The sequence below is a fragment of the Megalobrama amblycephala genome, linkage group LG9, assembly GCF_018812025.1.
Source record: "Megalobrama amblycephala isolate DHTTF-2021 linkage group LG9, ASM1881202v1, whole genome shotgun sequence".
Lineage (NCBI taxonomy): Eukaryota > Metazoa > Chordata > Actinopteri > Cypriniformes > Xenocyprididae > Megalobrama > Megalobrama amblycephala.
This window is the reverse complement of record NC_063052.1, coordinates 744694-757798: the sequence shown is the minus strand read 5'-3', so window position 1 is coordinate 757798 and position 13105 is coordinate 744694. Positions and strand designations below refer to the sequence as shown.

The 13105-nt window shown below is 37.4% G+C and overlaps 2 protein-coding genes across 3 annotated transcripts in view; both read right to left on the bottom strand.

Annotated features, from left to right (window-relative positions):
• LOC125274679 (fucolectin-5-like) overlaps window positions 1-13105 on the bottom strand; it is an 82681-nt gene that overhangs the window by 35863 nt on the left and 33713 nt on the right. The gene's annotated exons all lie outside the window — the stretch shown is intronic.
• The window catches only part of LOC125274674 (tenascin), a 40829-nt gene that overhangs the window by 24857 nt on the left and 2867 nt on the right, over window positions 1-13105 (bottom strand). For both annotated transcript variants that reach the window (XM_048201067.1, XM_048201068.1), the window contains exons 2-4: window positions 11383-11877; window positions 4503-5594; window positions 1197-1312 (exon numbers count right to left, since the gene is read on the bottom strand). In XM_048201067.1, coding sequence (XP_048057024.1) covers window positions 1197-1312; window positions 4503-5594; window positions 11383-11725 — 1551 coding nt within the window. In that variant the 5' untranslated portion in view covers window positions 11726-11877. The remainder of the gene's footprint in view (window positions 1-1196; window positions 1313-4502; window positions 5595-11382; window positions 11878-13105) is intronic.

Here is a 13105-nt window from a genome sequence, read left to right as displayed (position 1 = left end):
AACTCCATGCGGGCTTTCATGTGTCTTGCACTGAGGAGAGGCTTCCGTCGGGCCACTCTGCCATAAAGCCCCGACTGGTGGAGGGCTGCAGTGATGGTCGACTTTCTACAACTTTCTCCCATCTCCCGACTGCATCTCTGGAGCTCAGCCACAGTGATCTTTGGGTTCTTCTTTACCTCTCTCACCAAGGCTCTTCTCCCCCGATAGCTCAGTTTGGCTGGACGGCCAGCTCTAGGAAGGTTCTGGTCATCCCAAACGTCTTCCATTTAAGGATTATGGAGGCCACTGTGCTCTTAGGAACCTTAAGTGCAGCAGAACATTTTTTTGTAACCTTGGCCAGATCTGTGCCTTGCCACAATTCTGTCTCTGAGCTCTTCAGGCAGTTCCTTTGACCTCATGATTCTCATTTGCTCTGACATGCACTGTGAGCTGTAAGGTCTTATATAGACAGGTGTGTGGCTTTCCTAATCAAGTCCAATCAGTATAATCAAACACAGCTGGACTCAAATGAAGGTGTAGAACCATCTCAAGGATGATCAGAAGAAATGGACAGCACCTGAGTTAAATATATGAGTGTCACAGCAAAGGGTCTGAATACTTAGGACCATGTGATATTTCAGTTTTTCTTTTTGAATAAATCTGCAAAAATGTCAACAATTCTGTGTTTTTCTGTCAATATGGGGTGAGGAAAATGAGGGAAAAAAATGAACTTAAATGATTTTAGCAAATGGCTGCAATATAACAAAGAGTAATAAAAAAATTTAAGGGGGTCTGAATACTTTCCGTACCCACTGTAAGTCTGTGCTCCCAAGCTTAAAATTTTTATGACAATTTTTGGAAATGGACATTTTTGTCCTCTATGGACCTGTACGTTACTTTTTTTAATTGACACACACAGGCTAAGAATGCTTATATATTTGCGCTGGAAAACAAGACAAAAAAACTGAAAAAAAACACTTTTTTGCAGTATATTTAGTTGAAAAAGCATTTTTTTATCTGATCTCATCCTTAAAATGATTATTAAAGATTGATTTTGTATTGATTGGAAAGAACGAAAGACAAGTTCACCCTTCATCTTTAAATCTATTGATATTTGCTATTATTGTTGAGGAAGGATCAGCAACAGTAGTCTGAATCGATGCTGAAATCACATCAGCAATTCTTGTGTCACGTGACATGCAGGAGTGTTTACGTGCCGTGCTGGTGAAGCTGATGTGGTAGGTGTCGTACTGCACAGCCGCTGGAGTCCAGGACAGCGTGACGGAGGACTCGGTGATGTCCCTGGTGCTGAGACGAGAGACGCCCGCCAGCGCTGGACACAAAACACAGAGACACAAGTCTACAACTCTCCCATTCAAAGCCATCTGTTTCTACTTGAAGCGATAACTGCTGCATGTCCGATTACTGCTGACCCGCTGCTGGATTCATTCACCAACAGCACTATGTTGTACTCCTCTTGCTTTAAAGAGCAAAAAGGGTTCCTTTTACCGAGTACACTACTTGTTGGATTGTGTTAGGTGGACTGTTATGTGGGCACCTCAGTGTCTCATTTGCTGTATACTGAGGTCATGTTTCTTGCTTCCAGCGAGATAAGTGTTCAAGGTGGCCTTCGCAGGCCTCCATTAAATGTCTTACTGTTGTGACAAAGTACTCTGGCTTATGTGAGTCTTACTCCACATAGAATTACTATCATGATGTAGGTCCTTTCTGGCCTCCATGGTTATGTGCCCACAGTATGGTTTACCTGTTAGGTCAAGCTTTGTACTTCACTGCTAGGGTTGTCTGTGTAATAGTGCTTAGCTCCCTAAGCTGAACATTAGGTGAAGGCTTCCATGAGGCCTCCCATTGAGGATCAGCCCCAGGCTGGTTTGTGCTCCCCTCTATCAGGGTTCTCTAGCGCACAGCTTCCTCAGTGCAAATTATCAAGCGCTGAGTAGATCCTAGGATGAGCGGATTATACTCCCCTCAATACAAGGGTTTATAGCACTCAGCTGAGTTCTGCTCTCCAGGATGCCTGTCTCTATGCGTGGGTTTGAGTTGCTCCTACCCTTTTGCAGTCACTTTTACCCGCTCCCTTCTATGAAGGATGCGTTTTTGAGATTCTGTGTTCAGACAGTTATTGGCCAAGACTAAGCTTGTCTTACGATAGACCAGGTTGGCCTCCCTGGTGGCATTGGGGGTGACTTTGTTCCCCTCTAGTGACTGGTCGGGGTTCCCTTCGGTTCCCTGGCCTCATTCCCTAGAAGAGACCACTTTGTCTGCGTAAAAGTTGGTCTCAGATGCTCTAGCAGCCTTATTAGGCCTTCTCTCTCTATAGAGGAAGGCCTTCTGTAGGCTCAGCTTGGGCTGTTGGCCATAGGGAATGCTGTCACTGACAGCCTGGTGTGACCCGAGGGTGAGTTGCTAAGCGTTTCCTTCGAAACTGCTCAACGTTTGGGAATTGGAGTTTTTGGATACTTGCTTTCAGACACCTGGGTCACGTGACGTTCCCCATAGCGTTTTTGCAAATGCAGGGTCTCGTTCCCTGTTCTCAGGGAACCATGATTACATACGTAACCTGAGATGTTTTTTTTATTTTTTTTTATTTTTTTTTAAGTTAAATAATAGTATTTGTTCACACACTGTAAAAAAAAACGATCATAATTTTAACTATGAAACCGTAAATTGACATTCCCAGAATTCCCTATGTGATACTTCACATTTGATGTATTTTTGTTGAAATAACCATTTCTTCTTAGTTTTTTCTAATCAGTTATGGACAGTGTTTAATGTTACGTCTAATGTTGTTAAATTAATGTTTATTGCATTTTTTTAAATGTCATGTGTGTTACCATGATGGTGTTTAGTGTTTGTGTAAATGACACTGTGACACTTTGATTCATCATGTGACTTTCTCATCACCATTTGTATTGGATGGTGTCAGCGTATTACAAAGGTACAAAACAGATGTTAATACTTCATTAGGTTGGTAAATTAACATTATATCAGTTAATTAAATTTTTTTTTTTTTTTTTTTTTACTGTAAATGTAAGTAAAATCTGTAAAACCTAAAATGTTGTTACCATATTTTTTTACGGTAAATTTCTGGCAACCACAGCTGTCGTTTTTTTTATTATTATTCTTTTACAGTGTGAGTTTTAGAGGTGTATGACTGTATTCTACACTCTAAAAAATGCTGGGTTAAAAACAACCTAACATGGGTTGAAAATGGAGAAACCCGGCGATTGGGTTGTTTTAACCCAGCAGTTGGGTTAAATGTTTGCCAAATGTGCGGGGCATATTTATTTAACTCAACTATTGTTTATAAATGACTATATGCCTGGCTTAAAATCAACCCAAAATAGGTTGGAAATTAAAGAGACACATAATTACTAGAGGCAACAATAATAATCAAAAGGTGAACATTTATTAATAAGCAATTTAATAAATGTTTATTGTTTAATTATTAATAAATGTTCAGTTATTAAACACATTTTATAAATGTTAATTTCCAACATACTTTGGGTTCATTTTAACCCTCTGGTGCTCTTCGTGTGTCGGTCAAAAATGACCAAATTTTTTTTTATTTCAAAGAAATTAGTGTACTATATTTTAATTCAATAATGTTTTTTATTTAATATTTTGTATTTTTAGGGGACTTTATAGTGCTAAATTATATTTACGCTGTAGTTCTAATCCATTTGTCAAATCTTGAATGCTTTAAGCCTTAATTTTTATCTCTTTTCAAAGACGACTCTTGGCAAATTATAGCTGAAATGAAAAAAGTTTTAAAAAGTTAACTTAAAGTTACAGATTTTGACATTTATTGTTATGAAAAATGCACAAAAACACCATTTTCAATTTTTATATTAAATGTATATTTTCAGGAACACGTTTTAAACTAAAAACTCTGAGGATATCAAAGCCATAAATCTGAACAGGTTGTGTTCCAAATTTGAGCTTGATATCGCAAAAAATTAGCTTTCAGTAAGATTTTGTTGAAAATCTTGTGATGAAATACTTCTCCCATTCATTTCCAATGCGCTCATTTTTGATCTCGAGAAGCACAAGTGTGACTTTTTTTTTTTTTTCAGGTCCATTTAATCTTTTCGAATCAAGTACGTTACATGATTATTTTTTTGTGCGTTCACATTGCAAGTGCCAAAACCTTATCAAGTTTCATACCATTCCAATTTAAAAAATGACTGAAGAGCACCAGTGGGTTAAATCAAGCAATACAGTTATTTTTAAACAGTTATATAAAACTACCCAGCAGGTTGTTTAAACATTTAATCAACCCAATCACTGGGTTTGTCCATTTTCAACCCAGCATTTTTTAGAGTGCAACAATTAATGTATGTTAAAAGAATTTATATTACAGTAATAAACCGTAATTATAGGATAAGAAAATACTGGGGTTTTTTTTACAGTTTATCTGTTTTTTCCTGACAGTATTTTTCTGTTTACCCTTTTTTTTTTTTTTTTTTTTTTTTTTTTTTTACAGTGTACAGTGCATCACTCACCGACATCACAGTTTTCCCCAGTGAACCCAGCTTGACACTCGCTGCAGTCGGGCCCCGTGAAACCCCGACGACACACGCAGCGGCCCCTCACACAGCGGCCCCTGTTACTGCAGTTGTTGGGGCAGGTTTTGCTGGAGCAGTCCTGACCGGAGAAGCCCACATCACAGACGCACTTCCCATTCACACATCTGCCCTTGTTATTGCAGTTACTGGGACAAGCCTGGGACGAGCAGTCGGGTCCAGTGAAGCCGCTCTCACACTCGCACCGGCCGTCGACACACACGCCCCGGTTACTGCAGTCTCCAGGACAGGATCTGGACGCACAGTCCGGTCCAGTAAAGCCGCTCTCACACACACACTTCCCATTGACACACTGTCCGCGGTTGCTGCAGTTATCTGGGCATGTTTTTACAGAGCAGTCCAGCCCAGAGAAGCCCGGTTCGCACACGCACTGTCCGTTCACACAGCGCCCCCGGTTGTTGCAGTTCCCTGGGCAGGACCTCTCGGAGCAGTCCGGACCCTCAAATCCAGAGTCACACACGCATTTTCCATTCACACAGCGCCCCCGGTTGTTGCAGTTCCCCGGACAGGACCTCTCGGAGCAGTCCTGACCCGTGAATCCAGAGTCACACACGCATTTTCCGTTCACACAGCGTCCCCGGTTGTTGCAGTTCTCCGGACAGCTCCGTGTTCCGCAGTCAGGGCCGGTAAACCCAGCCTCACACACACACCTGCCGTTCACGCAGCGGCCCCTGTTATTGCAGTTCCCGGGACACGTGCTGGACGAGCAGTCCGGACCGCTGAAGCCTGCGTCACACACACACTTCCCATTCACACACCGTCCGCGGTTGCTGCAGTTATCCGGACATGTTTTTACAGAGCAGTCCGGACCGCTGAAGCCTGCGTCACACACACACTGTCCGTTCACACACCGGCCCCAGCTGCTGCAGTCATCAGGACAGTCTGGGATACTGCAGTCCGGCCCACTGAATCCTGAGAAACACACACACTTCCCATCGACACAGCGACCCTGGTCACTGCAGTCATCTGGACACTCATCAGTCGTGGGACCAGCGGTGGTACAGACCGCACCTGTGGAGAAATAACATGTTATAATGGCCACAGCTTCAGGAGTCACATCTGCATGTAAATACAGGAGTGAATCCCTTGAAATTATGTTCATGTGTTCCAGAAAATGCAAAAAGTAACCAAAGAATTATGTTCTGCAGTGAATGGAACTTTTCTATTCTATTCTTTTTAGTAGAATCAAATGAAAGGTGCATCCTGAATATACGCAAGAAAATGCAAATTCACTCTCTGACAGTAGGTGGCGCTTATAGGACAGCAGCAGCAAGCGTTTCCTTGATTACCCCTGTACACAATGCAGTGCTGCAGAGGTAATAGGACAAGAAAATGCTTCTGAAAACAGTTCCCTTTTATATATACACATTTATATAACCCCAACCCTCATTTCAGCTTTTATAGTTTCCTTCCTATACTTCGCGAACAGTGAGCTTTCTGTGTCTGGTACAGTTTCTATGCTGGCGCATCTGTGTTCTATGGAAGCTTGTTTCCACCATGAAATAAAAAAAAGGTAATTGCGAGTTTCTCTCTCACAACTCTGACAATTCTCACAATTGCGGGATATAAAGTCAGAATTGCGAGATATAAAGTCAGGATTGCATGATATATAAAGTCAGAACTGCGTGATATATAAAGTCAGGATTGCGTGATATATAAAGTCAGGATTGCATGATATATAAAGTCAGAATTGCGTGATAAATAAAGTCAGAATTGCGTGATATATAAAGCCAGGATTGCGTGATATAAAGTCAGAATTGCGAGATATAAAGTCAGAATTGCATGATATATAAAAAGTCAGAATTGCATGATATATAAAGTCAGGATTGCGAGATATAAAGTCAGAATTGCATGATATATAAAGTCAGAATTGCGTGATATAAAGTCAGGATTGCATGATATAAAGTCAGGATTGCGAGATATAAAGTCAGAATTGCATGATATATAAAGTCAGAATTGCGAGATATAAAGTCAGGATTGCATGATATATAAAGTCAGAATTGCATGATATATAAAGTCAGAATTGCGTGATATATAAAGTCAGGATTGCGAGATATATAAAGTCAGAATTGCGAGATATAAAGTCAGGATTGCATGATATATAAAGTCAGAATTGCATGATATATAAAGTCAGAATTGCGTGATAAAGTCAGAATTGCGTGATATATAAAGTCAGGATTGCGTGATATAAAGTCAGAATTGTGAGATATAAAGTCAGAATTGCATGATATATAAAAAGTCAGAATTGCATGATATATAAAGTCAGGATTGCGAGATATAAAGTCAGAATTGCATGATATATAAAGTCAGAATTGCGTGATATAAAGTCAGGATTGCGTGATATAAAGTCAGGATTGCGTGATATAAAGTCAGGATTGCGAGATATAAAGTCAGAATTGCATGATATATAAAGTCAGAATTGCGAGATATAAAGTCAGAATTGCATGATATATAAAGTCAGAATTGCGTGATATATAAAGTCAGAATTGCATGATATATAAAGTCAGGATTGCGTGATATAAAGTCAAGATTGCGTGATATAAAGTCAGAATTGCATGATATATAAAGTCAGGATTGCGTGATATAAAGTCAAGATTGCGTGATATAAAGTCAGAATTGCATGATATATAAAGTCAGGATTGCGTGATATATAAAGTTAGAATTGCATGATATATAAAGTCAGGATTGCGTGATATAAAGTCAAGATTGCGTGATATAAAGTCAGAATTGCGTGATATATAAAGTCAGGATTGCATGATATATAAAGTCAGAATTGCATGATATATAAAGTCAGAATTGCAAGATATATAAAGTCAGGATTGCGTGATATAAAGTCAAGATTGCGTGATATAAAGTCAGAATTGCATGATATATAAAGTCAGGATTGCGTGATATATAAAGTCAGGATTGCGTGATATAAAGTCAGAATTGCATGATATATAAAGTCAGGATTGCGTGATATAAAGTCAAGATTGCGTGATATAAAGTCAGAATTGCATGATATATAAAGTCAGGATTGCGTGATATATAAAGTCAGAATTGCGTGATATATAAAGTCAGAATTGCGTGATATAAAGTCAAGATTGTGTGATATATAAAGTCAGGATTGCGTGATATATAAAGTTAGAATTGCATGATATATAAAGTCAGGATTGCATGATATAAAGTCAAGATTCCGTGATATAAAGTCAGAATTGCATGATATATAAAGTCAGGATTGCGTGATATATAAAGTCAGGATTGTGTGATATATAAAGTTGGAATTGCATGATATATAAAGTCAGGATTGCATGATATAAAGTCAAGATTCCGTGATATAAAGTCAAGATTGTGTGATATAAAGTCAGAATTGCATGATATATAAAGTCAGGATTGCGTGATATATAAAGTCAAGATTGCGTGATATAAAGTCAGAATTGCATGATATATAAAAAGTCAGAATTGCATGATATATAAAGTCAGGATTGCGAGATATAAAGTCAAGATTGCGTGATATAAAGTCAGAATTGCATGATATATAAAGTCAGGATTGCGTGATATATAAAGTCAGAATTGCATGATATATAAAAAGTCAGAATTGCATGATATATAAAGTCAGGATTGCGAGATATAAAGTCAGAATTGCATGATATATAAAGTCAGAATTGCATGATATATAAAGTCAGGATTGCGAGATATAAAGTCAAGATTGCGTGATATAAAGTCAGAATTGCATGATATATAAAGTCAGGATTGCGTGATATATAAAGTCAGAATTGCATGATATATAAAAAGTCAGAATTGCATGATATATAAAGTCAGGATTGCGAGATATAAAGTCAGAATTGCATGATATATAAAGTCAGAATTGCGTGATATAAAGTCAGGATTGCGTGATATAAAGTCAGGATTGCGTGATATAAAGTCAGGATTGCGAGATATAAAGTCAGAATTGCATGATATATAAAGTCAGAATTGCGAGATATAAAGTCAGAATTGCATGATATATAAAGTCAGAATTGCGTGATATAAAGTCAGGATTGCGTGATATAAAGTCAGGATTGCGAGATATAAAGTCAGAATTGCATGATATATAAAGTCAGGATTGCGAGATATAAAGTCAGAATTGCATGATATATAAAGTCAGAATTGCGTGATATAAAGTCAGGATTGCGTGATATAAAGTCAGGATTGCGTGATATAAAGTCAAGATTGCGTGATATAAAGTCAGAATTGCATGATATATAAAGTCAGGATTGCGTGATTTATAAAGTCAGAATTGCATGATATATAAAAAGTCAGAATTGCATGATATATAAAGTCAGGATTGCGAGATATAAAGTCAGAATTGCATGATATATAAAGTCAGAATTGCGTGATATAAAGTCAGGATTGCGTGATATAAAGTCAGGATTGCGAGATATAAAGTCAGAATTGCATGATATATAAAGTCAGAATTGCGAGATATAAAGTCAGAATTGCATGATATATAAAGTCAGAATTGCGTGATATATAAAGTCAGAATTGCGTGATATATAAAGTCAGGATTGCGTGATATAAAGTCAAGATTGCGTGATATAAAGTCAGAATTGCATGATATATAAAGTCAGGATTGCGTGATATAAAGTCAAGATTGCGTGATATAAAGTCAGAATTGCATGATATATAAAGTCAGGATTGCGTGATATATAAAGTTAGAATTGCATGATATATAAAGTCAGGATTGCGTGATATAAAGTCAAGATTGCGTGATATAAAGTCAGAATTGCGTGATATATAAAGTCAGGATTGCGTGATATATAAAGTCAGAATTGCATGATATATAAAGTCAGAATTGCAAGATATATAAAGTCAGGATTGCGTGATATAAAGTCAAGATTGCGTGATATAAAGTCAGAATTGCATGATATATAAAGTCAGGATTGCGTGATATATAAAGTCAGGATTGCGTGATATAAAGTCAGAATTGCATGATATATAAAGTCAGGATTGCGTGATATAAAGTCAAGATTGCGTGATATAAAGTCAGAATTGCATGATATATAAAGTCAGGATTGCGTGATATATAAAGTCAGAATTGCGTGATATATAAAGTCAGGATTGCGTGATATAAAGTCAAGATTGTGTGATATATAAAGTCAGGATTGCGTGATATATAAAGTTAGAATTGCATGATATATAAAGTCAGGATTGCATGATATAAAGTCAAGATTCCGTGATATAAAGTCAGAATTGCATGATATATAAAGTCAGGATTGCGTGATATATAAAGTCAGGATTGTGTGATATATAAAGTTGGAATTGCATGATATATAAAGTCAGGATTGCATGATATAAAGTCAAGATTCCGTGATATAAAGTCAAGATTGTGTGATATATAAAGTCAGGATTGCATGATATAAAGTCAAGATTCCGTGATATAAAGTCAAGATTGTGTGATATATAAAGTCAGGATTGCGTGATATATAAAGTTAGAATTGCATGATATATAAAGTCAGGATTGCATGATATAAAGTCAAGATTCCGTGATATAAAGTCAGAATTGCATGATATATAAAGTCAGGATTGAGTGATATATAAAGTCAGGATTGTGTGATATATAAAGTCAGAATTGCATGATATATAAAGTCAGGATTGCGTGATATAAAGTCAAGATTGCGTGATATAAAGTCAGAATTGCGTGATATATAAAGTCAGGATTGCGTGATATATAAAGTCAGAATTGCATGATATATAAAGTCAGGATTGCGTGATATATAAAGTCAGGATTGCGTGATATAAAGTCAGAATTGCATGATATATAAAGTCAGGATTGCGTGATATAAAGTCAAGATTGCGTGATATAAAGTCAGAATTGCATGATATATAAAGTCAGGATTGCGTGATATATAAAGTCAGAATTGCGTGATATATAAAGTCAGGATTGCGTGATATAAAGTCAAGATTGTGTGATATATAAAGTCAGGATTGCGTGATATATAAAGTTAGAATTGCATGATATATAAAGTCAGGATTGCGTGATATAAAGTCAAGATTCCGTGATATAAAGTCAGAATTGCATGATATATAAAGTCAGGATTGCGTGATATATAAAGTCAGGATTGTGTGTTATAAAGTCAGAATTGAGTTATAAAGTCAGAATTGTGAGATATAAAGTCAGAATTATGAGTTATAAAGTCAGAATTGAGTTATAAAGTCAGAATTGTGTGATATAAAGTCAGAATTGCGCGAAATAAAGTCAGAATTGCAATATAAAATCAGAATTGTGTGATATACATCTTGCAATTATGACTTTTTTCTCAGAATTGTTTATATCTCACAATTCTGACTTTATAAGATGCAATTGCGAGTTTATATCATGCAATTCTTAGAAAAGAGTCATATCTGCGAGTTATAAAGTCAGAATTGTGTGATAAAAAGTCGCAATTACTTTTTATCATTTATTTAGTGGCGAAAAACAAGCTTCCATAATGTTCTGCTTTTTGTGTCCGTCTTCAGCGTGCCCCGTCTGGCCTGTGTTAACGTCCTTTGTGATATTCCCACAAAAATGACATTTCCAATTTATAGCTGTTTCACCCGTATATCTCTATTTTCTATTTTTGTTCCAAATCAAATCATCCCCCGGACCAGATTGGACACCGTTGTGGGCCGCATCTTTGAACCCCTGATCTAGTAGGATCTCATTTGATTAGAGCTGAATATCTCCCATAAGGATCCTTTAGGATTAGTCAGGATAGGCATTGTTTTGGATTTCTTGACTATGAGAAGCTTATGAGAGCCTGGGAAGGTCTGGATTGGTGGCATTCAGGAAGGGCTTTACCTTTGCTCTGCTGGGAGGTGCAGCATCCGTCCAGACCTCCACATTTCTGCCTCAGATCCGACACCTCCTTCTCCAGTCTTTCAATACGCTCACGCAAGGCTGCAAAGTCCACGTCGCACTGACCACAACCTGAGCCTGATCCGGGCAGCAGACGGATCCGATGGGTCAGGACCAGAGGAGAATCAGGGTCCAAGTCCATCTCTCTCTCTCTGGCCTCATTCTGCGCACATGAATCTGAAATAACAACTCTAATAGGCTGGGATCTGAGATCACTGGAGACGCGCTGAGCTCCCGTCTTGATCGAGAGTTGAAGCAGGAGGAGGAAAGGCAATACAAACGCCATGTTTAAAGGGAGGAACACCTCCAAAATCAACAGATGATGTTTTGTTTGTGAACGAGAAGGTATTTTATTATAGTACTCAGAACATTTAGATTCAGTTTTTGCAGATGAACCGTTGGCTGAACTCTTCTCTTCTCTTCAAGCGTCTGTCCGACCTGTTTCACACAAACACAATTTCAGTTGTCACGCAGGATTCAATATTAGACATTCACCTGAAGTCGACATAAAAACAGCATGTGCAACCCATTTTACTTCCAAGTTCAGGATGGTTTGAGGCAAAAATGTTGAGCCGATTTTGATGAAAGATTTCAAAGACAAACTTCTTTTTGATGAATGAAACATAATGAGAGCAGGAAAGTGCATTAAGAGAGTAAACAGGGTCGACCTTAATTCCATGAAGACTTTAAATATGGAGCGACACAGAAGCTGCCAGATCAAATCAAGCAAAGTAAACACCATGATCCTTTCCTGCTAAAATTCATTTAAAACAGCTGAAAATACCAGTTCTGCTCTCAGTGACTTTACCTGTGGAAACAAAGGGGAAAACAAGCGTTTGATGTTTGATGTTTTCCCCAGATACCGTGATCATGATCAGAACTGTTTTTGTTTAGATGTGAACTGGTAATCATGTAGTTTTGGATACCATACACTGTAAAAAAGGATGTTCTTCCTCAGTATTTCCAGTACAAATACTTACATTGAGGATACATTTACTGGAGAAGCAAAATGACTGAAGATATTAAGTCTTGTTTACTGAGAAAATCATGAAAATGAAGTGAGAACAAAAATCTGTCAGTAGAGTCAGAAAAATAATCTTGTTTTTCCTTTGAATTAAGTTTATTTTTCTGACTCCAGACTTGTTTTAAACACAAACTTCACTTCATTTTGATATCTTAATATTTTGCTTCTCCAGTAAATGTATCTTGATTTAAGAATGTTTAGATATTTGTGCTGGAAAACAAGACAGAAATACTGAGGAAGAACATCATTTCTAAATAAAAAAATGTTTGTTTCATGCCATCTGCCTGTAGTTAGAGATGGTTGTCAGGCGGCAGGTCAGTTAAAGGACAGTCTGCAGGTCTTTTCTCACGGTGCTGATGATGAAAAACACACGCGTGGACCTGAAGGGGAAATATCACGTCAAAATCATACAGATATTAAGATTGCGAGCTGTGAGGTTCGAATTGATTCATGCAATTATCTTTTTAAAAAGAGCATCTATAAACGCAGCTCATATCTAATTATGATTTCACAAAAACAGACAATTGCTTAATTTGTTACAGCGTTGTTACTAAAGGTATTAAATCATGTTCATTAATTGAAATACATGTTTTATCCAAAGCAAGCAAGTAAACATTTTATCACTTCATGTATTCACTTTCT